General features: G+C 54.1%; 2 protein-coding genes across 3 annotated transcripts; one reads left to right on the top strand and one right to left on the bottom strand.

Moving 5' to 3' along the window:
* Positions 1–803: 803 nt before the first annotated feature.
* Positions 804–12,496, top strand: SHD (Src homology 2 domain containing transforming protein D). The gene is given in 6 exon segments (XM_031659072.1): positions 804–2,148; positions 5,102–5,237; positions 5,240–5,335; positions 7,317–7,440; positions 10,644–10,763; positions 12,220–12,496. Coding segments are annotated over 6 exon segments (990 nt in total). The 5' UTR covers positions 804–1,821; the 3' UTR covers positions 12,407–12,496.
* Positions 12,497–14,026: 1,530 nt separating this feature from the next.
* TMIGD2 (transmembrane and immunoglobulin domain containing 2) lies at positions 14,027–25,059 on the bottom strand. Of its 2 annotated transcripts, none has more exons than XM_003914687.5 (5): positions 24,726–25,059; positions 20,025–20,384; positions 16,573–16,614; positions 16,368–16,478; positions 14,027–14,682 (listed from the first exon to the last, which is right to left on the bottom strand). In XM_003914687.5, exons 1-5 carry the CDS (start codon positions 24,769–24,771, stop codon positions 14,414–14,416), a joined length of 828 nt encoding a protein of 275 aa, XP_003914736.2. In that variant the 5' UTR covers positions 24,772–25,059; the 3' UTR covers positions 14,027–14,413. The 2 variants fall into 2 exon arrangements, with proteins under 2 accessions (XP_003914736.2, XP_009191462.2); XM_009193198.4 differs by having other exon boundaries at positions 16,380–16,478; positions 24,726–25,057.
* Between the last annotated feature and the right edge of the window lie 169 nt (positions 25,060–25,228).

Genomic DNA, 25,228 nt, shown 5'->3' with positions numbered 1-25,228 from the left:
GACTGCTGTCTCGTCCTCCAGCTGTCCCCTCCAAGCTATGACCTGTGCCCAACTGGGGGGCTGGCCACCAGAGGAGAGAGTCTGGGGTCCCATCCTTCCTGGCCACCCCTCACTCCAGTCATTAGGGGGAGCTGGGCAAGCCCCTTTATGGGGAAAGAAAAAAAAAATGGTTCTGCACTGGAAAATTGGCCAGTGGCTTCCTTTTCCTCTCCCACCCCCCAAACCTCTCAGTGCCCTCACCCTCAGACAACGGCAGCAGCAGCTGACAACAGGCAGCCAGTTCAGGCCAGGCCCCTCTCACTTCTGCCCCTCTTCCCGCCACCCGCCCCCCAGAAGCCACAAAGGGACAGATGCAGAGGACAGGCGCCAGGCACAGATACCATCTCCCTTCCCCAGGCCAGCTGCCCCCAACCCTCCCCCTGCCCGCAATTAGTCCCCTGGGAAGGGATCGGGGAACAGAGCAGAGCCCTCTTGGGGGAGGGGAAGCCTGATCCCCACCGTCCCTTCCTTTGCCCCCCTCTTCCTTCTGCTGCGTCAATATCAATTTCAACCAGTGACCTCTCCACCAATTTCCACACCCCCACTCTGCCGGTCCGTTTCACCGCCAGACATCGGTTCCATTTCGACCCTCAGTGGCGGTCATTCCCACCCCCTCTGCTGGTCAATTTCACCCCTTCTGGCGGTCAAGTCCAGTCCCCCATTTCCCGGGCAATTTCCCCCTCCCCTCCTTCTCCCCCTCCCCTCTCCTCCCTCTCTCCCTCCCCAGCAGTGTCACTCCCAGCCGGTCCCCACCTCCCGCGCTCCGCACTCGCTGCGGCCAGTCTCGGGCGTCCGGGTCAGTGTCCAGCTGCCGCGGCCTCGGCCCCGGCGACTCCCGCCCCCAGCCCCCCTTCCCTCCGCGGGCAGCGGCTCCCTCCCTCCCCAGAACAGCTGAAGGTCTCAGTCACCTCCGAGGGGAGCGCAGGGGGAGGGGAGGGGCGGGGGACGCGGCCGAGGGGAGGCGGGGGAGCCTTGACGCTGCTGCCCGGGACGCGGCCCGGGGCTGGTGGGAACCGGGGCGTCCTCCCGCGCTCTCCCCTCCCCAGCGTCCCACCTCCCGGCGGCGGCGGGGAAAGTGTCTCCGAAAGCGTGAAGAGGGATTGGAGGAGGTTTTTATTTCCCTTTGTGCGGGTGGCTGGGGCCGGATCGAGGCGGCCCGGCCGGGGACCGCGGGATTGGGGGCTCCCCGCTGAGCCGAGAGGAGCGCGACAAAGGATGCGTCCAGCCGGGGTCACCGTCTCCGCGGCCCAACTTTGCGCGCGGCGCCTGCGCCCCTGGGGAGCCCGCCCGCTGCGCTGAGAACCCAGGCGTCCGGACTGGGCGAGGGGCCGGGAGCGTCCGCAGGTGGCGCTGGCGCCGATCTCCCGACCCCAGGAAGGGATCCCGGAGCTTCCCGGAGGCGGCGGGCGGCCGAGTTGCTCCAGGGAACCGCGCTGCCCGCGGAAACTCCGCGCGCCTCCGCGGATGCCCCTCGCCCTAGCCCCTAGCGCGCGGCATTCGGGGCCCTGCGGGACGCCCCCTTCCCCTGCGGTGCTTCCCAAACCTAGCTAAAGCGGGCTTGTCCTCCCTCCCTCCTCTGTCGCCTCCTTTTCCTCCCCCTCGTTCACCTTTTCCTTGCCTCTATCCATCCAGAACCCCGCCAAAGGGCGCACCTGATCTTTCTCCTCCTTCCCTGCTCTTCCCTTCCTCTCCTCCTCCTCCTCCTCCCTGAGGAAAGGGGCCTGGAGAAGGGCATGTGGGGGCCCCTCTGACAGTGGCCCGATTGGGGTGACAGGCGCCCAAATGGCCAAGTGGCTACGGGACTACCTGAGCTTTGGCGGTCGGAGGCCCCCTCCGCAGCCGCCCACCCCAGACTACACCGAGAGCGACATCCTGAGGGCCTACCGCGCGCAGAAGAACCTGGACTTCGAAGACCCCTATGAGGACGCGGAGAGCCGCTTGGAGCCGGACCCCGCGGGCCCTGGGGACTCCAAGAACCCCGGAGATGCCAAGTACGGCTCTCCCAAGCACCGGCTCATCAAGGTGGAGGCTGCGGATATGGCCAGAGCCAAGGCCCTTCTGGGCGGCCCCGGGGAGGAGGTGCGTGGCTGGGTGGCCCTGGGAGACTGGGTGGAGGGGAGGTTCAGGCTGGGCTCTCTGGATCCTGGAGAGCTTGTTTTATGTGTGAGCACAGCGGGGAACCGGGACAGCAGACAGACCCTTCCCAGTACTCCAGACCCCCACCTGCCTGGGGAGGTCTGTTATTTTTATTTTTTTGTTTTTCGAGACAGAGTCTCCCTCTGTCACCCAGGCTGGAGCGCAGTGGTGGGATCTCGGCTCATTGCAACCTCCACCTCTTGGGGTTCAAGCGATTCTCCTGCCTCAGCCTCTCCAGTAGCTGGGATTACAGGTGTGCACCACCACACCCGGCTAATTTTTGTATTTTCAGTAGAGACAGGTTTCACTATGCTGGCCAGGCTGGACTCAAACTCCTGACCTCAGTTGATCCTCCCGGCTCTGCCTCCCAAAGTACTGGGATTACAGGTGTGAGTCACTGTGCCCAGGTCGATATCTGTCCCTTTTCAATGCATAATGCTGGTTATCCTCCTGCCTCTCTGACCACCCTGCTTGGTCTCTGGGTCCTCCTCTTCCATGGCCATCCCCCGTGCCCCCCCAGCCCCCTCCCCTCAGCAACCCTTCCCTACTAACCTGGTGGGATCTTCCTAAAATAGATCTGAGTGAGTTGCTCCCCTGCAGGGCACCTAAACATCCCCCCGATGACGCTGCCCTTCCTACCACTATGTTCCCATTTTGTGTAAGTGAAACTGAGGCTCGCAGAATGGCAGTGACTTGCCTAAGGTCTCATGGGGTTCTAGCTTACTAGGATTTGAACTCAGGCCACCAGGTGCAGTAGCTCATACCTGTAATTCCAGCACTTTGGGAGGTTGAGGTGGGAGGATTGCTTGAGCCCAGGAGTTCGAGACCAGCCCAGGCTAACAGAGTGAGACCTCGTCTCTACAAAAAAAAAAAAAAAAAAAAAAATCAAAACATTAGCCAGTTGTAGTGCACACCTGTAGTCCCAGCTACTCAGGAGCCTGAAGCAGGAGGATCGCTTGAGCCTTAGAAGATCAAGGCTGCAGTGAGTCATGATTGCGCCACTGCACTTCAGCCTGGGTAACAGAGCAACACCCTGTCTCAAAAAAACAAAAACAAACAAACAAACAAAAAGCCTGGGTGTGGTGGCTCACATCTGTAATGCCAGCACTTTGGGAGGTCCAGGCAGGTGGATCACCTGAGGTCAGGAGTTTGAGACCAGCATGGCCAACACGGTGAAACCCCATCTCTACCAAAAATACAAAAATTAGCCGGGTCGCCTATAATCCCAGCTAATCGTGAGGCTGATGCAGGAGAATTGCTTGAACCCAGGAGGCAGAGGTTGCAGTGAGCCGACATCGCGCCACTGCACTCCAGCCTGGGTGACAAGAGCAAGACTCCGTCTCAATAAACAAATAAACAAATAAATAAGAAGTAAGACATTGGTAAGAAGAGCCAGGGACTCGAGGAAACCGTTACACGGGATCAAACTCTGCCTCTTACTTACCAGCTGTGCGTCCTTAAGCAAAACACTCTTTCTGTGCCTTGGCTTCCTTGTCTGGAAAATGGGGACGGTGTGCTTACTACGTGTTGGTATTACAAATCAGCACAGGTAAAACCTTGACAACAGTGCTGGCACCTGAGAAGCACTGAAGGGGGCGAAGGAGGGAGGCAGGTGTCTGTGCCGGGGAAATGGGATCAACATAGAGGGAGACGTGGGAAGCCGTCATCTGTCTGCAAGCACTTTTGGGTAACAGACTCCCTCTCCAACCCCCAAAAAGAACTCTTGGAGAGTTATTTTTGCGCGGTGGCTCTTGCCTGTAATCCCAGCACTTTGGGAGGCTGAAGCAGGCGGTTCATCTGCTGTTGGGAGTTCGAGACCAGCCTGGCCAACATAGTGAAACCCCATCTCTACTAAAAATACAAAAATTAGCCAGGTGTGGTGGCGGGCGCCTGTAATCCCAGCTACTTGGGAGACTGAGGCAGGGGAATCGCTTGATCCCGGGGGTCAGAGGTTGCAGTGAGCTGAGATCACGCCACTGCACTCCAGCCTGGGCGAGGGAGCAAGACTCCATCTCTAAATTAGTGAGTAGTGAGTGGGGCCAGTGCAGTGGCTCATGCCTGCCAATCCCAGGACTTTGGGAGGCTGAGGCAGGCGGATCACGGGTCAGGAGATCGAGACCATCCTGGCTAACACAGTGAAACTCCTCTACTAAAATACAAAAAAATTAGCGGTGGTGGTGGGCGCCTGTAGTCCCCAGCTACTGGGAGCTGAGGCAGAGGAATGGCGTGAACCTGGGAGGCCGGAGCTTGCAGTGAGCTGAATTGCGCCACTGCACTCCAGCCTGGGCGACAGAGCAAGACTGTCTCGAAAATAAATAAATAAAATAAAATTAATTAATTAATTAAAATAAAAACTCTTAGTGGTGGAGTCGCCTGTAATACTCCAACATTTTGCAGGCGAGGCAGGCAGATCACGAGGTCGGGAGATCATCCCACACCGGCTAATACAGTGAAACTACATCTCTACTAAAAATACAAAAAGTTAGCCAGGCGTGGCGGGGCCTGTAGTCCAGCTACTCCAGGAGGCTGAGGCAGGAGAATTGCTTGAACTCAGGAGGCGGAGGTTGCAGTGAGCTGAGATCGTGCCACTGTACTACAGCCTGGGTGACAGAGCGAGACTCCGTCTCAAAAAATAAAAATAAATAATAAATTAACTAATAAAATTAAAAAATAAATAAAAACTCTTGGAGAGGTGTCAGATGGCCCTGTGAGCAGGCAAGAGTGCAACATCACTTAGCAGGGATGCCCCTCTGAGTCCTTGTCTTCTCGCCTTCCTTCTCCGGCTTGAGCTTTGAAGCACTGAGTATTCAGACTGCTTGATGCTCAGCCTCATCCTGCACCCCCTGATGATGAATTTTTGGAACCTACGACACCCAACAGGTCATGAGTGAGTAGTGGAGGCAGGAGGCTTGGGAGAAGGTGACAGGGTCCCAGATGGGAGCAGGAGCTAAACAGTATCCCCGACCTCCTAGAACTGCCCGGCAGAGGGGTGCAACTCTATGACACCCCTTATGAGGAACAGGACCCAGAGACAGCAGATGGACCCCCTTCTGGGCAGAAGCCTGGCAGAGCCGGATGCCCCAGGAGGATGAACGGCCAGCAGATGAGTATGATCAGCCCTGGGAGTGGAAGAAAGACCACATCTCCAGGGCGTTTGCAGGTGCTTCTCAGACCCACACTCTGACATCTGAATGCCCCATCCCTGCATTTCCTCACCCGTCATGTCTCCTGTTTCAGTTTACAAGTAGAGTCCAATCGGCTGGGCGTAGTGGCTCACACCTGTAATCCCAGCACTTTGGGAGAGGCCAAGGCGGGTGGATCACTGAGTCAGGGGAGATGCGAGACCATCTGGCTAACACGGTGAAACCCGTCTCTACTAAAAATACGAAAAAAAAAAAAAATTAGCCGGGTGTGGTGGTGGTGGGCTCTTGTAGTCCCAGCTACTCGGGAGGCTGAGACACAAGAATGGCGTGAACCCGGGAGGCAGGGCTTGCAGTGAGCCGAGATCGCAGCCACTGCACTCCAGCCCGGGCGACAGGGCAAGACTCTGTCTCAGGAAAAAAAAAAAAAAAAAAAGTAGAGTCCAATCCTTGCCACTTTGTGGTAGTTTATTAATTCTCACTAGGTGTGAATGACTGATAGTCCTAAATTCTTTCTTCCAAGACAACCTACATCTTCCTTGGAAACGCAAACGCTTTTTAGAGTGGAATGGAACCTACTTATCCTGCTCAGTGTGGTGTGGGGCAGGGAATATGGCTGCTGGAATGGGATGTGCCAGAATTGCTTGGGAACAGCATTCTTACCTAGCTGCTAGTAAACTACAGGTTAATTTCCAGCTGAACTGGATGAGCTTAGACAAGTCTCTGAACCTTAGTTTTCTTTTCTGTAAAAGAGATAATGATAAAATCAGCTGTAAAAAACATAAAATAGCCTGTAATCCCAGCACTTTGGGAGGCCGAGATGGGCGGATCACGGGGTCAGGAGATCAAAGCCATCCTGGCTAACACGGTGAAACCCGTCTATAAAAGCTCTAAAAAACTGCTTGAGGCGGTGGTGAGGCCTGTAGTCCCAGCTACTCGGGAGGCTAGGCCAGGAGAATGGCGTGAACCTGGGAGGCCGGGCTGCAGTGAGCTGCGAGATCCGGCCCTGCACTCCAGCCTGGGTGACAGAAGCGGGGCTCCAGATCTCAAAAAAAAATACTTAAGCTGGGCGAGGGTGAGAGCCTGTAGTCCCAGCTACTCGAAACTGTGAGGCAGGAGAATGGGCGCATAAACCGGGGAGGAGCTTGCAGTGAGCTGAGATCCGGCCACTGCCTCCAGCCTGAAGCGACAGAGACTCCGTCTAAAACCATCATCATCACACAAATAAAAATAGTTGCCAGGCATGGTGGCTCACGCCTGTAATCCCAGCACTTTGGGAGGCCGAGGCGGGTGGATCATTTGAGGTCACGAGTTCGAGACCAGCCTGACCAACATGGAGAAACCTCCGTCTCTACTAAAAATACAAAATTACCCGGGCGTGGTGGCACGTGCCTGTAATCCCAGCTGCTCAGGAGGCTGAGGCAGGAGAATTGCTTTGAACCCAGGAGGCGGAGGTTGCGGTGAGTCAAGATCGTGCCACTGCACTCCAGCCTGGGTGACAAGAGCTAAACTTTAGCATAGCATAGCATAGCATAGCATTTGGACCAGATTCTAGTTGTGCAAACACGACTTTGCCCCCAAACACGACTTTGCCCCCAAAGTTTTATTACTGGGAGGGTATTTAGAGCTCAGTGCCTTGGTCCACCTGTCTGTAGATTGGGGGTGATTTTCTAGTTTTAGGACTTGGCTCCAGTCTAGCCTGAACCCAGAAGGGATTTAGGAAGTAGGGCTCCTGTCTGGAAACTTCTAAACCATCCCCTCTAGCCAAGATCCTTGTGCGCCTTGCCACCAGATTTATAAATGACCACACCTATTTCTTCTGAAGGCCAATAGGTTACACCTGTGGCCAATCCAGCCCCTGCCTTAAGCCCAGCCCCTGGGCTCTGATAGGTTGTCCCAAGCTGGCCCTGCCTTCCTACTGAGATTCCATTGGCTTGCCCCTGCCCCGCCCCCCCAAGATAGGCTGGACTTAACCCTTTCCTCTCTAAATCTCCCTTCCAGTGCAGTTTGACAGTCCAGAGTGGGAGAGGACTCCAGGCTCAGCCAAGGAGCTCCGGAGACCCCCACCCAGAAGCCCCCAGCCTGCGGAGCGTGTGGACCCAGCCCTGCCCCTGGAGAAACAGCCGTGAGTGGGGAAGCTGAAGGTGGAGGAGCCCCGTTGAACGTATCTGCAGACTCCAATGTATCAGGCAGAAGTTTTTTCGTTTTCCCAGATTAGAGGAACTGGGAGAACTTCGATTCATTCATCCACTTATTTCATTTCTTCAGCTACTCTTTACTGGGCGCCAGAGCCTGCTCTGTGCCAGGCACCCAGCTAGACACAAAACCGAATCTGATGGGGTCCCTTTCCCTCTGGTATCAAGTTCTGGGTTCAAATCCCTGCTCTCCCCTCCTGGCTGTGTAGCCTGGGGCAAGTCACTTAACCTCTCTGAGCCTCAGGTTCCAACAGAAAAGGGAATTTCCTTCTTTAACCTGGGTGGGACTTACAGCCTCAGAGCCAAGAGACAGAAATCATTCTCAGCCAGTTCTTGGTTCCTGGGATGGAACCAGGAGGCGCAGCATTTTGGTGGGCTCGCAACTCCGTGCTGGGGTCGCACATGAGCTAGGAGACGCTGACTATGTTCCCTTCCAGCCTGGGAGGTCCTTGAGGGACTGCCCGAGTCCCCAGAATCCAGGCCATGTTATCACAGTCACCCCTAAATCTCTTCGTTGGGCAATACAGAACTGGCTACTTAACTCTGAGGCCTAGGGAGTGAAGATTGTTCTCTTTTTCTCTTTCTCTTCCTCACTTGCTCCCTCCCTCCCTCCCCGAGTCTTGCTCTGTCGCCCAGGCTGGAGCACAGTGACGCCGTCTCGGCTCACTGCAACCTCCGTCTCCCAGGTTCAAGTGATTCTCCTGCCTCAGCCTCCAGAGTAGCTGGGACTACAGGCCTGCACCACCACGCTCAGCTAATTTTTGTGTTTTCAGTAGAGACAGGGCTTCAGTATGTCGGCCAGGCTGGTCTAGAACTCCTGATCTCATGATCTGTCCACCTCAGCCTCCCAAAGTGCTGGGATTACAGGTGTGAGCTACTGCGCCCAGCCCTTCCCTCTTTCTTCTTTTCTCTTCTCTTCTCTCCTCTCCTCTCTTCTCTCTTCTCTTTTCCCTTTTTTTTTTTTTTTTTTTTTTTGACAAAGTCATGCTCTTGTCGCCCAGGCTGGAGTGCAGTGGTACATCAGCTATTTCTAATCTCACTCCCCGAGTTCCAAGCAATTATCTTGCCTCAGCCTCCCAAATGGCTAAGAGCCTGGGCTCTGATACCGTGTTTTTAGTAGAGGATGGAGTTTCTGCCATGGCCAATGTAGGCTGTCTCAAACTCTGACCTCAGGTGATGTGCCTGCCTTGGCCCTCCAAAGTGTCGGGATGACAGGCGTGAGCCACTGCCCTTTCTTCTCTCCTTCCTTCCTTCCTTCCTTCCTTCCTTCCTTCCTTCCTTCCTTCCTTCCTTCCTTCCTTTCTTCCTACCTTCCTTCCTTCCTTCCCTCCCTCCCTCTGTTCTTCTTTCCCTTCCCCTTCCCCTTTCCCTTTCTCTCTTTCTTTCTCTCTTTCTCTCTTTCTTTCAGACAAGGTCTCGCTCTGTTGCCCAGGCTGAAGTGTAGTGGCACAATCATAGCTCACCGTACCCCTGAACTCCTGGGATCAAGCCATCCTCCTGCCTTCGCCTCCTCCATGGGACCACAGGCACGCCATGTGTGCTTATTCTCTTTTCAGATTTCTTTCATTATGAACAACAGCAAAGGCTCTGGTGCTTCTCTGTCTTTGATACCTTGCTTGCAACTGCAGACCCCTTTATGAGCACATTGAAGCAAAACATTAGGCCGGGTGCAGGGGCTCAAGCCTGTAGTCCCAGCACTTTGGGAGGCCAAGGTGGGCAGATCATGAGGTCAAGAGATCGAGACCATCCTGGCCAACATGGTGAAACTCCAACTGTACTGAAAATACAAAAATTAGCTCTGTATGTTGGTGCACACCTGTAATCCCAGCTACTCGGGAGGCTGAGGCAGGAGAATCTCTTGAATCCAGGAGGTGGACGTTGCAGTGAGCTGAGATCACGCCACTGTACTCCAGCCTGGTGACAGAGAGAGACTCCATCTCAAAACAAAACAAAACAAAAAAACATTAAGAAAGGGGCTGGGTGCGGTGGCTCATGCGTGTAATCCCAGCACTTTGGGAGGCCGAAGCAGGCGGATAACCTGAAGTCAACAGTTTGAGACCAGCCTGGCCAACATGGTGAAACCCTGTCTCTATTAAAAATAGAAAAAAATTAGCCAGTTGTGGGCTGGCACCTGTAGTCCCAGCTACTCAGGAGGCTAAGCCATGAGAATAACTTCAGTCTGGGTGGCAGAGGTTACAGTGAACCAAGATCGTGCCACTGCACTCTAGCCTGAGAGACAGAGTGAGACTCCGTCTCAAAAGAAAAAAGAAAGGGACAGGTGGGTGAGGTACAAGATGAAGCACCGCTTTTGTGAAAGTGATTGAAGTTGACAAGGACCCGAGGGAGGCTGTGAAAATCAATGTCAGGTATATTATAACCAGGCCTCTTCTTGAAAAATCCAAGGGGATCGGCCAGGCGCGGTGGCTCAAATCCGTAATCCCAGTACTTTGGGAGGCTGAGGAGGGCAGATAGCCTGAGGTCAGGAGTTCCAAACCAGCCTGGCTAATGTGGTGAAACCCCATCTCTACTAAAAATACAAAACTTAGCTGGGTGTGGTGCTGTGCACCTGTAGTTCCAGCTACTTGGGAGGCTGAGGCAGGAAAATCGCTTGAACCCGGGAGGTGGAGGTTGAGGTGAGCCAAAATTGCACCACTGCACTCCAGCCTGGCAACAGAGCAAGACTCTGTCTCAAAAAAAAAAAAAATCCAAGGGAATTTTCCTTCTTCATTTGCCCGGACGCCACAAGCCCACGCACAAGCTGTGCATGGACCCAACTGATCTCAGAATGTGTTTTGTTTGTTTGTTTGTTTTGTATGGAGTCTCACTCTGTTGCCCAGACTGGAGTGCAGTGGCTGGATCTCAGCCCACTGCAACTTCCACCTCCCTGGTTCAAGAAGTTCCCCTACCTCAACCTCCGGAGTAGCCGGAATTACAGGCACCCGCCACCACGCCCAGCTAACTTTTTTGTATTTTTAGTAGAGATGAGGTTTCACCATGTTGGCGAGATTGGTTTCCAACTCCTGACCTCAGGCAATCCGCCCGCCTCAGCCTCCCCGAGTGCTGGGATTACAGGGCCCCAGAGTGTGTTTGAAGGAGAACAGTCCTTGATGAGGCATCTGTCTGCACTCCGTAGGTGGTTTCATGGCCCCCTGAACAGGGCGGATGCAGAGAGCCTCCTGTCCCTCTGCAAGGAAGGCAGCTACCTAGTGCGGCTCAGCGAGACCAGCCCCCAGGACTGCTCCTTGTCTCTCAGGTGAGCCCTCAGCCTCACAGGGATTGCATGGGTCACAGAATTGTATGAGTCACCCTTTTGGGTTAATTCAGAGGGAACGGGAGGGTGTGGCTCCAGCAGCCATTGGGAAGGGCTTCCAGGCCAGTGGGTGGGACTTCTAGGAGAAGGGGTGGGACTTCCGGGGAGGCCATTAGCTAGTTGCAAATTGAGGATGAGCTCCCCATCACTGGGGGTATACAAGAAGATGGAGTGGAAGGCACAGAGGTGGTCCAGGCCTCAGGTAAGACGAGGAACTAGGTGCACAAGATTCCTTTGGATTCCCCTTGTCCACAAATGGTGGTATATCAATTTGTGTCTGTCTGAAGCCAAAATTTCAGGGTGTGCCTGTAAGCGTTTTAGGTTGAGACCCTGTTTGTATGCACTTCCGTCCCTAAAATTCTGTCTAATTATAAACCAGTCCTAAGATTCTGCTAGGTGTCTGAGTGTAAGATCTAAAAGCACAAGATTGGGGCTGGGCACGGTGGTTCATGCCTGTAAACCTAGCACTTTGGAAGGCCAAGGAGGGCGGATCACTTGAGGTCGGGAGTTCGAGACCAGCCTGGCCAACGTGGTGAAACTCCTTCTCTCCTAAAAATACGAAAATTAGTCGGGCATACTGGTGCATACCTGTAATTCCAGCCACGTCGGAGGCTGAGGCAGGAGAATTGCTTGAACTCGGGAGACGGAAGACTACAGGCACACACCACCATGCTCGGCTAATTTTTGTATTGTTAGTACAGACAGGGTTTCGCCATGTTGGCCAGGCTGGTCTCAAACTCCCGGTCTCAAGCAATCCGCCTGACTCGGCCGCCCAAAGTGCTGGGATTACAGGTGTGGGTCACTGTACCTGGCCTCTTACTATTATCATTTTTATTATTATTATTTGAGATGGAGTCTCACTCTGTCACCCAGGCTGGAGTGCAGTGGCACAATATCAGCTCATTGCAGTCTCTGCCTCCCAGGTTCAAGGGATTCTCCTGCCTCAGCCTCCAGAGTAGCTGGGACCGCAGGTGCCTGCCACCATGCCCGGCTAATTTTTTTATTTTTAGTGGAGATGGGGTTTCACCATGTTGGCCAGGCTGGTCTTAAACTCCTGACCTCAAGTGATCCACCTGACTTGGCCTCCCAAAGTGCTGCGATTACTGGCGTGAGCCACCGTGCCCGCCTAATTTTTTAATGTTTTTCTGTGGAGATGGGGTCTCACTCTGTTGCCCAGGCTGGTCTCTAAGTCCTGGCCTGGAGCAATCCTATAGCCTCAGCCTCCCATATCACTGGGATTACAGGTGTGAGCAACTATCCCAGCCAGCACACTGCTGTTTACCAGAGACTGGAGACGCATGAGCACCTGGCCCTGGGCACTGTGGGAGGTGGCTTTGGGGATGGTGGCTTTCTGGGTGTGTCTGGGGTGCTAGGAGTCCCTTTCTCCCTCATCACCCAGGAGCAGCCAGGGCTTCCTGCATCTGAAGTTCGCACGGACCCGAGAGAACCAGGTGGTGCTGGGCCAACACAGCGGGCCCTTCCCCAGCGTGCCCGAGCTCGTCCTCCACTACAGTTCACGCCCACTGCCGGTGCAGGGCGCTGAGCATCTGGCTCTGCTGTACCCCGTGGTCACGCAGACCCCCTGACAGTGACCCTCGGCCCCCTTTTGAGTCCTCGGGCCTAGAATTGTATCCCAAAGCCGTCCTATAGCCTAGAAAATAAATAAGTTATTGTTTGTGTTAGTTTCCTTTCTGGGCTGCAGAGGGAAGTGGGATCGCTGACTCCCAGCGGGAAAGCCCTAGGCAGTGCTGGAGAGGGGGATGATGGGGTAATTGAAACCCTGGAGGAGGCCGGGCGCGGTGGCTCACGCCTGTAATCCCAGCACTGTGGGAGGTTGAGGCGGGCAGATCACCTGAGGTTGGGAGTTCGAGACCACCCTGACCAACACGGAGAAACCCCGTCTCTACTAAAAATACAAGATTAACCGGGCATGGTGGCGCGTGCCTCTAATCCCAGCTACTCAGGAGGCTGAGGCAGGAGAATCGTTTGAACCCAGGAGGCGCAGATTGCAGTGCGCTGAGATCACACCATTGCACTCCGGCCTGGGGAATGAGAGCGAAACTCTGTCTCAAAAACAAAACAAAACAAAACAAACAAACAAAAAACCTCGAGGCCTCACGGGCCAAGCACATCCCCAGCTCTTTGTTTTGGGGGCAGAGTTGGGATTGGAACCTGAATCTCCCATAGGGAGGGATCAGAACTCAGAGAGTAAGAGACAGAGCAGTCTCTTACTGCTGAAGAAAGAGAGAAGATGAAAACCGCACTCCATAGAAACTGACATACAAAGATGGAGAAACTGAGGGGGCCAGGCTCTCGGGCCAGCCCCGCTCCCTCCTCCCGGCAGCAGGGGCTTGATCTGCAGAAAGGACATCTGTCCCCATGGAAACAGCAGAAGTAGGGGAGGGGAGCTGGGCCTAGCTGGTGTCACTTCAAGGTGACAGGCAGGCAGAAGACCCGAGGGGCTAGTAAACATCACGAATCCCCTGCCCTCCCCGCTCCTCCCCCCACCTCCAGGCCTGCCTGGGGGTGAGGCCAGCTGCGGACGGGGTCTTCCAGGGCAGGGGACTGTTTGGAAGCCAGAGCACCACTTCCTGCTCCTTGGATTTGTCCCTACAAGTATAAGGTGGGAGGGGGGCTTTGAGTTGTCACCAAGTCCCTTGGCCACAGTGGGCCTCTTCAGCCACCCCTGGGAGCTCTGGGACCCCCACATGACCCCTTACATCTTTTTGGTGCATGTATGCGACAGGGACTCTACCACCCAGGCCAGAGGGCAGTGACATAATTATAACTCACTGCAACCTCAACCTCTGAGGCTCAAGTGATCCTCCCCCCTCAGCCTCCCAAATAGCTGAGACCACAGACATCAGCTGCACCGCCAGGCCTGGCTAACTTTTGTATTTTTAGTAGAGATGGGGTTTCTCCATGTTGGCTGGTCTCGAACTCCTGACCTCAGGTGATCTGCCCACCTCAGCCTCCCAAAGTACTGGGATTACAGGCGTGAGCCACTGCACCGGGCCATGCCTGGCTAACTTTTGTATTTTTAGTAGAGACGGGGTTTCACCATGTTGGCCAGGCTGGTCTCGAACTCCTGACCTCAGGTGATCCGCCCGCCTCAGTCCCCCAAAGTGTTGGGATTACAGGCGTGAGCCACCGCACCTGATTTCTTCAGATCTTTTCAGCACTCCCAAATCGCCACAAACACCAGCTTTGCTTTTTCTTCACAAGCTTTTATTAAGCGTTCTTGGGGGGAAAAGTGGGAGCGAGATCCATCATCATAGAAATGAGGACGGGGTCTCAGGATGGGGCTGTCGGGCTCCCAATCCTCCCGTGTCTTTTTTTTTTTTTTTTTTTTTTTGAGATGGAGTCTCACTCTGAGGCCCAAGCTGGAGTGCAGTAGCGCAATCTCAGCTCACTGCAACCTCTGCCTCCCAGGTTCAAGCCAGGCTGGTCTCAAACCCCTGACCTCAACTGTTCCACCCGCCTCAGCTTCCCAAACTGCTGGGATTACAGGCGTGAGCCACCGTGCCTGGCCTCGATCCCCCTTTTTTGTGTGTACCTATGGGTGGGGTCCCGTCGAGGTCGCCTGGGATCTCTTACTCCTCTCCCACTTTGGGGAACCCTCTTGGCCTCGGCTGCTGGGTGGGGCCTGGGCTAGGAAAGACCCTGACCATAGAAATGGGGTGGCCGGGCCTGGGGCTGGGGCAGGGTCTGGGAGCCAGGTGCGGCTGGCAGGTGACCGGCTGCGGGAACGAGGTTGAATAAATGCTCTGGCCTCTCTGGTCCTTCGCCTCTCCAGAGCAGTCCTCAGTCTTCTTTGGAGCCCCCCGGGGCCGGTATAGGACATTGCTATAGAATGCATTTCCTAGGATGGATAACACAGATCAAGAGGGAACAGTCACTAAAGACAGCCCAGCCCTCTCTGGCTAACCTCAGGGGGATTTATCTCTCTTTTCTTTGTGTGTGTGTGAGACGGAGTCTTGCTCCGTCACCCAGGCTGGAGTGCAGTGGTGTGATCTCGGCTCACTGCAAACTCCGCCTCCCAGGTTCACGCCATTCTCCTGCCTCAGCCTCCTGAGTAGCTGGGACCACAGGCGCCCACCACCACGCCCGGCTAATTTTTTGTATTTTTAGTGGAGATGGGGTTTCACCGTGTTAGCCAGGATGGTCTTGATCTCCTGACCTCATGATCCACCCACCTTGGTCTCCCAAAGTGCTGGGATTACGGGTGTGAGCCACTGCGCCTGGCCTTTTTTTTTTTTTTTTTTTTTTTGAGACAAAGTCTTACTCTGTCACCCGGGCTGGAGTTCAGAGGTGTGATCTCAGCTCACTGCAAGCTCCGCCTCCCAGGTTCAAGTGATTCTCCTGCCTCAGTCTCCCTAGTAGCTGGGATTACAAGCCCCTGCCACTATGTCTGGCTAATTTTTTGTATTTTTAGTAGAGATGAGGTTTCACTGTGTTGGCCAGGCTCGTCTCGAACTCCTGACCTCGTGATTCGCCCACCTTGGCCTCCCAAAGTGCTGGGATTACAGGCATGAGCCACTGCGCCCGGCCATTTTTTTTTTTTTTCAAACTTTGATTGTTTGTTTGTTTTTTGAGACAGGATCTCTCTCTGTCACCCAGGCTGGAATGCAGTGGGGAAACTATAGCTCACTGCAGCCTCTGCCTCCCAGATTCAAGCAATCCTCACACCTCAGCCTCCTGAGCAGCTGGGACCACAGGCGTGTGCCACCAAGCCTGGCTAATTTTTTTGTTGTTGTTGAGATGGAGCTTGCTGTGTCGCCCAGGCTGGAGTGCAGTGAGGCAGTCTCGGCTCACTGCAATCTCCGCTTTCTGGGTTCCAGTAATTCTCCTGCCTCAACCTCCTAAGCATCTGGGACTACAGGCACAGGCCACCAAGCCTGGCTAATTTTTGTATTTTTAGTAGAGACTGGGTTTTACCATGTTGCCCAGGCTGGTCTCAAACTCCTAACCTGCCTCGACCTCCCGAAGTGCTGGGATGACAGGCATGAGACACCATGCACAGCCTAATTTTTCTTTTTTTTTCTTTTTTTTTTTTTTTTTTTGAGACCAAGTCTTGCTCTGTCACCCAGGCTAGAGTGCTGTGGCGCGATCTTGGCTCAATGCAACCTCCGCCTCCTGGGTTCAAGCGATTCTCCTGCCTCAGTCTCCCAAGTAGCTGGTATTACAGACGTCTGCCACCATGCCTGGCTAATTTTTTGTATTTTTAGTAGAGACAAGGTTTCACCATGTTGTCCAGGCTGACCTCAGGTGATCCACCCACCTCGGCGTCCCAAAGTGCTCAGATTACAGGCATGAGCCACCACGCCCAGCAATTTTTAATTTTTTTTGTAGAGATGGGATCTTGCTAGGTTGCCCAGGCTAGGGGCTTTGTCTCTATTTCTGAAAAACATGAGTATAGGATATAGGAGCCGGGCTTCTCCTCCATCCCTCCGCCCTCCTTCCCCTAGGTGGGAGCACAGATGCAATGGGTCTTTGTCAAGCAGCTGCAGTTCCCACCTCCACCTCCTCCGCCCCACCCTCCCTTACCTGGGCTGTTACCTGAATCCCTTTGCTGGCAGCAGCGGTGGCCCCTGAACCAGGCACCCAGCATGATCGCCACACCCACGCTTCCCGCCCCCAGCAGCACGAAGAGGAGTCCTGTGTCCAGGGCGAAGAGATGGTCTGAGCAGGAGGGGAAGGGGTAGTGGTGGGGGAGGAAGATGCTGGGGGAGGAACACAGGACAGGGCTCACCTAGGAAGCTTGGGGTCGGGTTTCTGTTCTGTGTGGGGTCATCTGCAGAGAAGAAATCTATGTCATGGGGGGTGCCAGGCTTCTCCACCCTCCAAGAACAGAGCTCACGTGGGGGGACCTAAGTGTTCCTCCTCCTGCCAGGTCTTGTGGTTTTGGGCAGGTGTTCACTCTGAACCTCAGTTTCCTCTTCTGAAAAATGAGGCTCGGCAGGATGCGGTGGCTCAGGGTTGTAATCCGAGCACTATGGGAGGCTGAGGCAGGAGGATCACTTGAGGTCAGGAGTTCAAGACCAGCCTGGCCAATATGATGAAACCCTGTCTCTACAAAAAATATAAAAATTAGCCGGACATGGTGGTGGACACCTGTAATCCCAGCTACTCAAGAGGCCAAGACAGGAGAGATGTCCTTGAATCCAGGAGAGGGGCTGCATAGTGAGCCGAGAGATCGTGCCTCAGCCTGGGGCGACAGAGTGGAGACTCCGTCTCAAAAGACGAAAGGCGGCAGGCGTGGTGGCTCACATCTGCGTCCCACAGCACTTTAGGAGGCCAGGGATTAGCGGAGTCAGGAGATCGAAACCATCCTAACTACAGTGAACCATCTCTAAAATGAAATTGGCAGGCGAGGTGGTGGGTGCCTGTGATCCCGCTACTCCAGAGGAGAGTTGTGAGGTAAGTGAATTAATGAACCAGGGCGGAGCTTGCAGTGAGCCGAGATCGCGCCACTGCACTCCAGCCTGGGCGACAGAGCGAGACTCCGTATTCCGCCATCTTTATCCTGGGATTTATCACTCTCCGGATCCTGTTTGGTTCTTTTTGTTTTTGTTTTTGTTTGAGCCTCTACTCCATGCCATGCCCATTTTATAGACTGGGAAACCGAGGCTCAGAGAGCCTAAGTCACTTGTCTAGGGTCCCCTACCCAGACGGCAGCGGGGACCAGCTTTGAACAAAGCCCTGCCTCACGTCAGTTCAGAGATCCTAACACTGAGTTTCCTTGAGCACTTACTATGTCTCGGGCCCTGTGCTAAGCATTGTTTTGTTGTTGTTGTTTGTTTTTCTGGAGACAGAGTCGCTCTGTGTCGCCCCAGCTGGAGGGCAGTGGCGTGATCATAGCTTACTGCAGCCTCCAACTCCTGGGCTCAAGTGATCCTCCCACCTCAGCCTCTCACATAGCTGGGACTATGGGTATGTGCCACCATGCCCGGCTAATTTTAGAATTTTTTGTAGAGACGGGATCTTGCTGTGTTGGCCAAGCTGGTCTCGAACTCCTGGCCTCAAGCAATCCTCCTGCCTCGGCCTCCCAAAATGCTGAGATATCAGGCGTGAGCCACTGCACTTGGATGATAGCAAGCACTTTAGCGATAACTGCTCTAAAGTCACCTGACCTGATGAGGAAACCCTGTATGTATTTTGACAGCCGAGGGAACTGGCACAGAGAGGTCAAGTCACTTGCTCAAGGTCACACAGCAAGTAAATGAAACAGGCTTGAATCCAGGTTTGTATAATTTACAGGAACCCCAGCTAAAGGCTGTGAATGCCACAATTAAGATAAGGTCCAGCACCCCAACTCCCTCCTCTTGCAGCCTCTGAGGTTGGCAGGCGATCCCTGGAGGCTGCCAAGCTGCTGTTCAGGGTTGGTGGGGGGGTGGGGAAGCCAGCTGTGTGGGGCTGGACCCGCGCCCATTCCCTGCTCTCTCGCAGCTGCCAACGCACAGCCTGGTGCCTCCACCACCCCGCCTCCTCTAATTGCTAATTGGCCCCTTTGACATTGGAGGAGTGGGGAGAGGTGGGCAACGTACCATAACACGCCCCTCCCTTGAGGCAGGCACGTGTCCCCGCCAGCAGGCTGGTCCTACCAGCTGGAGAGGAACGAGCATCTCGAGGGGCTGAGAGCTGGGTGCTTCATTCTGCCAGAGGGGGCTGGTCAGAGGCCCAGGGCCCACAGGCACCTCTCACAGAGCAGGAGGCAAAGCCTGGATCCCCTTGGGTTTCCCGATTTTGCCTAGGGTGGGTCCATAAGTGGGGGACATGGCAAAGGGGACAGTGCACGGGGTGCACCTCTACCTAGTGCGTAACGCTAGACATGTCTTGGCCCTCTCTGGCCTCCCCTGTCTCCTCTGTAAAATGAGGCAGCTGGCGTTGCAGGTCTGGAGAGCTCTCTGGAGGGTTTCTCCCAACTTTGAGAGTCTATGGCTTTATTTATTTATTTTTTTATTTTGAGACGGAGTCTTGCTCTGTAGCTCAGGCTGGAGTGCAGTGGTGCGGGTGTGATCTGAGCTCACTGCAACCTCCCTCTCCTGGATTCTCCTGTCTCAGCCTCCTGAGTAGCTGGAATTACAGGCTGATGCCACCATGCCCAGCTAATTTTTGTATTTTTAGTAGAGAGGGGGTTTTCATCAGGTTGGCCAGGCTGGTCTCGAACCCCTGACCTCAGGTGATCCACCCACCTAGGCCTTCCAAAGTGCTGGGATTACAGGAATGAGCTACCATGCCCAGCTGATGGCTTTATTTTATTCAGAGACAGGGGTCTGGCTCTGTTGCCCAGGCTGGAGTGCAGTGGTGCACTCATAACTCACTGCAGCCTCCAACTCCTGGGCTCAAGTGATCCTCTCGCCTTAGCCTCCCAAAATGCTGGGATTAGAAGCATCAACCACTATGCTTGGCTGATGACTTTCTTTTTTTTTTTTTTTTTTTTTTTTTTTTGAGACGGAGTCTCGCTCTGTCGCCCAGGCTGGAGTGCAGTGGCGCGATCTCGGCTCACTGCAAGCTCCGCCTCCCGGGCTTACGCCATTCTCCTGCCTCAGCCTCCCGAGTAGCTGGGACCACAGGCGCCCGCCACCTCGCCCGGCTAGTTTTTTGTATTTTTTTAGTAGAGACGGGGTTTCACCGTGTTCGCCAGGATGGTCTCGATCTCCTGACCTCGTGATCCACCCGTCTCGGCCTCCCAAAGTGCTGGGATTACAGGCTTGAGCCACCGCGCCCGGCCGGCTGATGACTTTCAATTCTGTATTCTAGAATTCTCAGATTATGGGCTGGGCATGGTGGCTCACGCCTGTAATCCCAGCACTTTGGGAGGCCGAGGCAGGCGGATCACGAGGTCAGGAGTTCGATACCAGCCTGGCCAAGATGGTGAAACCCCGTCTCTACTAAAAATACAAAAATTAGCTGGGTGTGGTGGCACGTGCCTGTAATCCCAGCTAATCAGGAGGCTGAGGTAGGAGAACTGTTTGTCCCGGGACCCGGGAGGTGGAGGTTGCCGTGAACCGAGATCACCACCATTGCACTCCAGCCCGGGCAACAAGAGTGAAACTCTGCCTCAGGAAAAAAAAAAAAAAAAAAAAAAAAGTTTGATATGAAGAATTTAGAGCTTTTTATTTCTCAGAGTTTGAGACTCAAAAGTCTTAAGATTTTAGGATCCTCCCCACCGCCCTTCCCTCTCCCCACTGGCTTCAGTACCTGGGTCCACTAAGAGCCTTGTTACGTTGCCCTCAGCCTCCTCCAACTCAGGAATCTCTATGGCCGCCGAGCACACGTACGCCCCGCTGTGGTTGAGGCTCACAGGGTCCAGCTTCAGGATGAGATGGCTGGGTGCCTGCCAGGAGAGCTGTCCCTGGGGCCCGCAGACCCCCAGGCTGAGGCTGCTGTTGGTGATGTATGGTTGGCACAGGATGGCCCCATCCTTGGTCCACCTAACACGGAGCCGTTCCCAGGCCGGCGCCTGGTCCACCTGGCAGACCAGGGTGGCCTGACTGCCCTGCCTTACCTGCAGGGCGTTGGGCCCCTGCTGCACACTCAGGCTTGAGGCTCCTTGCAGGGCTGGAAGATAGAAGAGGTAGAGGCAACCTTTCTGACGGTGTGCATGTGAGGCTGTGTACCTCACTCCCCTAGTGAGCCGGCAGTCTGGGTTTGAAACCTCACTTGCCTAAGCCGGGTGCCGTGGCTCAGGCCTGTAGTCCCAGCACTTTGGAAGCCTGAGGTGGGAGGATTGCTTGAGCCCAGGAGTTCCAGACTAGCCTGAGGACATAGCAAGACCTCATCTCTACAATAAATATTTAAAAAGTAGCTGGGTTTGGTGGTGTGCACCTGGGGTCCCAGCTATTTAAGAAACTGAAGTGAGGGGATTGCTTGAGCCCAGGCATTCGAGGCTGCGGTGAGCTATGATCACACCATTGCACTCCAGCCTGGGTAACAAGGCAATACCCTGTCTCTAAAAATTAAACATAAAGGCCGGGCACGGTGGCTCACGCCTGTAATCCCAGCACTTTGGGAGGCCGAGGCGGGCGGATTATGAGGTCAGGAGATCAAGACTATCCTGGCTAACAAGGTGAAACCCCATCTCTACTAAAAATACAAAACATTAGCCAGGCGTGGTGGCGCACGCCTATAGTCCCAGCTACTCAGGAGGCTGAGGCAGGAGAATGGCGTGAACCCGGGAGGTGGAGGTTGCAGTAAGCTGAGATCAGGTGCCACTGCACTCCAGCCTGGGGGACAGAGTGTGAGACTCCGTCTCAAAAAAAAAAAAAAAAAAAAAAAAAAAAAAAATTAAACTAAAAAAAAAAACCCAAAGAACCTCACTGTCTGTATGACCTTTGGAAGGTCATGACTTGCTGAGGCTCAACAACCCCACCTGTAAAATGGGTATAAGTCGCTCAGAGCTTGTGGAATTCTGAGATAGTCTCCAGAACTCCACTACACAAATACCGCCTAGCATGTGCCAGGCCCTATGCTGGGTGTGGGGGACACAGACACAGGGGCGACCAAAGCAGATGAAAATCCCTGCCCTTCAGAAGCTGACAATCTAGGGTAAAAGAGACACAGGAAGTCATGAAATGAGAACTGCAATGGGGGAAAGGAATGGCAGTGGCCACAGAAGACACCAGTGAGGTCAGGGAACATCTATTCATTGAGAGTAATCAAGGAAGGCCTCCTTGAGGTGGTGACTTTTTTATTTTTTTATGTTTTTAGAGTTGGGGTCTGGCTCTAAGGTCCAGGCTGGAGTACAGTGGCACCATCACAGCTCACAGCATCCCTGAACTCCTGGGCTCAAGTGATCCTCCTACCTCAGCCTCCCAAGTAGCTGGGACTACAGGCATGTATCACTATGCCTGGCTGATTTTTTTGGTTTTGTAGAGGTTGGGGTCTCATTATGTTGCCCAGGCTGGTCTTGAACTCCTGGGCTCAAGTGATCCTCCCACCTACGCCTCCCAAAGTGCTGGGATTGTAGATGTGAGCCACTGTGACCAGCCTTTTTTTTCTTAAGACCACGCCACTGCACTCTAGCCTGGGCAACAGAGCGAGACTCCATACATAAGAAAAAAACGACTCCGTCTCACTCTGTTGCCCAGTCTGGAGTGCAATGGCACCATTAAAGCTCACTGCAGCCTCAACCTCCTGGGCTCATGGGCTGGGTGCCGTGACTCATGCCTGTAATCCCTGCACTTTGGGAAGTTGAGGCTGGTGGATCACCTGAGGTCAGGAGTTCAAGACCAGCCTGGCCAACATGGTGAAACCTTGTTTCTACTAAAAATACAAAAATTAGCCAGTGTGGTGGCGGGCATCCGGAATCCCAGCTACATGGGAGGCTGAGGCAGGAGACTTACTTGAATCTGAGAGGCAGAGGTTGCAGTGAGCTGAGACCATGCCACTGCACTCTAGCCTGGGCAACAGAGCAAGACTCCATATCAAAGAGTAAAAGACTCCATCTCATTCTGTTGCCCAGTCTGGAGTGCAGTGGCACCATCATAGCTCACTGCAGGATCAACCTCCTGGGCTTATGGGCAGGGTGAGGTGGCTCATGCCTGTAATCCCAGCACTTTGGGAGGCCGAGGTGGGTGGATCACCTGGGGTCAGGAGTTCAAGACCAGCCTGGCCAACATGGTGAAACCCTGTCTCTACTTAAAATACAAAAATTAGCTGGGCATGGTGGCAGGCGCCTATAATCCAAGCTACTTAGGAGGCTGAGGCAGGAGAATCACTTGAACCTGGGAGGTGGAGGTTGCAGTGACCTGAGATCGTGCCAGTGTACTCCAGCCTAGGTGACAGAGCGAGACTCTGTCTCAAACAAAACAAAACAAGGCCGGGTGCGGTGGCTCATGTCTCCAATCCCAGCACTTTGAGAGGCCAAGGCGGGCGGATCCCAAGGTCAGTAGATCAAGACCATTCTTCCCAACATGGTGAAACCCTGCCTCTACTAAAAATACAAAAATTAGCCGGGCGTGGTGGCACACACCTGTAGTCCCAGCTACTTGGGAGGCTGAGGCAGGAGAATCGCTTGAACCCAGGAGGCGGAGGTTGCAGTGAGCTGAGGTCGTGCCACTGCACTCCAGCCTGGGCAACAGAGTGAGACTCTGTCTCAAAACAAAAAAACAAAATAAAACACTCCTGGGTTCATGTGATCCTCCCACCTCAGCCTCCCAAATTGCTGGGATTACATGCACATGCCACTGTGTCCAGCCTGACCACAGATCTTAATGGAAAGGGGTAACCAGTGTGAGAAGGAAGGTATTGGAGGGTAAGAGCATTCCAGACAGTGCACAGTCCATGCAAAAGCCCTGGGGCAGGACTGTGCCTGGCGTGTTGGAGGAACAGCGAGGAGGTCGGTGTGGCTGGAGCAGAGTGAGGATGGGGAGAGAGGGAGGAGGGAAGGAGGAAAGGTTGATCAGGGCCTGTGAGCCTTGGGGTGGTGTGGAAAGGTGAGGAAAATTAAGCAGTTTACATTTTAATCTAAGTGTGATGGAAAATCAGAAAGCAGGGTAGAAATAGTCCAATTTAAGTTTTTGTTTGTTTGTTTGTTTTTTGTTTTTTTGAGACTGGGTCTCACTGTTGCCCAGGTTGGAGTGCAGTGACATGATCTTGGTTCACTGCAACCTCCGCTTCCTGGGTTCAAGTGATTCTTGTGGCTCAACCTCTTGAGTAGCTGGGACTACAGGCACTCGCTACCATGCCTGGCTAATTTTTGTATTTTTAGTAGAGACAGGGTTTCACCAACATGGCCAGGCTGGTCTGGAACTCCTGACCTCAAGTGATCTACCTGCCTCAGTCTCCAATTTAAGTTTTAATAAAAAAGACCTTGGTTGGGCGTGGTGGCTCATGCCTGTTATCCCAGCACTTTGGGTGCTCAAGACTGGATGATCGCTAGAGGCCAGGAGTTCAAGACCAGGCTGGGCAACGTAGTGAAACCCATCTCTAAAAAACAAAAACGGGCCGGGCGCGGTGGCTCAAGCCTGTAATCCCAGCACTTTGGGAGGCCGAGGCGGGTGGATTGTGAGGTCAGGAGTTCTAGACAAGCCTGGCAAAGATGGCGAAACCCCGTCTCTACTAAAAATACAAAAAAAAATTAGCCAGGCGTGGTGGCCTGCGCCTGTAATCCCAGCTACTCGGGAGGCTAAGGCAGGAGAATCGCTTGAACCTGGAGGGCGGAGGTTGCAGTGAACCGAGATCTCGTCACTGCACTCCAGCCTAGGTGACAGAGCAAGACTCCTTCTCAAAAAACAAACAAACCAAAAAAATACGAAACAAACAAACAACAAAAAAAGTGCAAGCGGTTGGAATTGGAAGAGAGGGAAAGAGGAATGGAGGATTTCGCCGGAGGAAATGTGTGAAGGGCAGTAGCCTTTGTCCTTAATTTGAAACACAGAGGGAGCTGCTGCCAGAGTAGAAAGTTTGCTCTTAGCTGTGAGAAGTCTGACGTGTCTGTTAGACTCCCGGAGAAGGTGAGGTTATGTGAAGTTCCCGGCATTTGAGATGCAATTGCAGAGGAGGGTAGAGACATGAGATCTGGAGAAGGGTATTAGGCAACTGGAACAGCAGGTGCAAAGGCTTGAGGGCCAGATCCAACCTTCCCACTGGGGAAACAGAGGAAGAAAAGCTTCCAGGCTGGAGCAAGGGGGAGGGAGCAAAGGCATCGCGGAGGGTGGAGATGAGAGAGGTCAGGCCAGGCTGGTATGTAGGGCAAGGTTTAGATTGTATCCTAGGGGCCCTCAGAGGATCCTTCCTTAACCCTCCAGCCCCCATCATGTTCTGAGTCTCGGCGGGAGATGAGCCTTATCTGACAGAGTAGAGAGACTTAAGTTTAGAGGGGCCCTGAGCTAGGGGGGCAGGCAGCCGGGGATGACAGCAAGAGGTGGGTTTGGAGGGGAGGGAGACCCAGATACTCACCCCAGAACTGCACCAGGAGGCCCAGCACCATACCTGGGGACCCCATTCCTGGCCCATCAGACCCCTCTCCCCCTCCCAGTTGACAGACTTCCTGCCACAATCTCCGCCTCCCGCTGCAGAGACAGATGTGACACCCAGGGCCAGACAGTAGACGTCCGGTGTTCCAGGCTGCTGGGGGCTCCACTTCCTGCCACCTCGTGCCTCAGTTTCCCCAATGCATTTCCTATCTGAAAGGCAGCATACAGACCAGGTGACATGGCTCATGTCTGTAATCCCAGCATTTTGGGAGGCTGAGGCAGGTGGATCACCTGAGGTCAGGAGTTTGAGACCAGCTTGGCCAACATGATGAAACCCCATCTCTACTAAAAATACATAAATTAGCTGGACAGGCCGGGCGCGGTGGCTCAAGCCTGTAATCCCAGCACTTTGGGAGGCCGAGACGGACGGATCACAAGGTCAGGAGATCGAGACCATCCTGGCTAACCCGGTGAAACCCCGTCTCT

Source organism: Papio anubis, chromosome 20 (assembly GCF_008728515.1).
Source record: "Papio anubis isolate 15944 chromosome 20, Panubis1.0, whole genome shotgun sequence".
In the NCBI taxonomy this organism is placed as follows: Eukaryota; Metazoa; Chordata; class Mammalia; order Primates; family Cercopithecidae; genus Papio; species Papio anubis.
The sequence above is the reverse complement of the archived record's forward strand: the minus strand, read 5'-3'. Positions and strand labels throughout refer to the sequence as shown.

Excerpts from the sequence above, each read along its gene's own strand:
- TMIGD2 (XM_003914687.5), bottom strand. The coding sequence starts at position 24,771 with ATGGGGTCCCCAGGTATGGTGCTGGGCCTCCTGGTGCAGTTCTGGG. Across the intron at positions 16,615-20,024 it reads AAGGCTCTTAGTGGACCCAG|ATGACCCCACACAGAACAGA; the intron begins GTACTGAAGCCA and ends TCTTCTCTGCAG. Across the intron at positions 14,683-16,367 it reads GGATTCAGGTAACAGCCCAG|GAAATGCATTCTATAGCAAT; the intron begins GTAAGGGAGGGT and ends TATCCATCCTAG.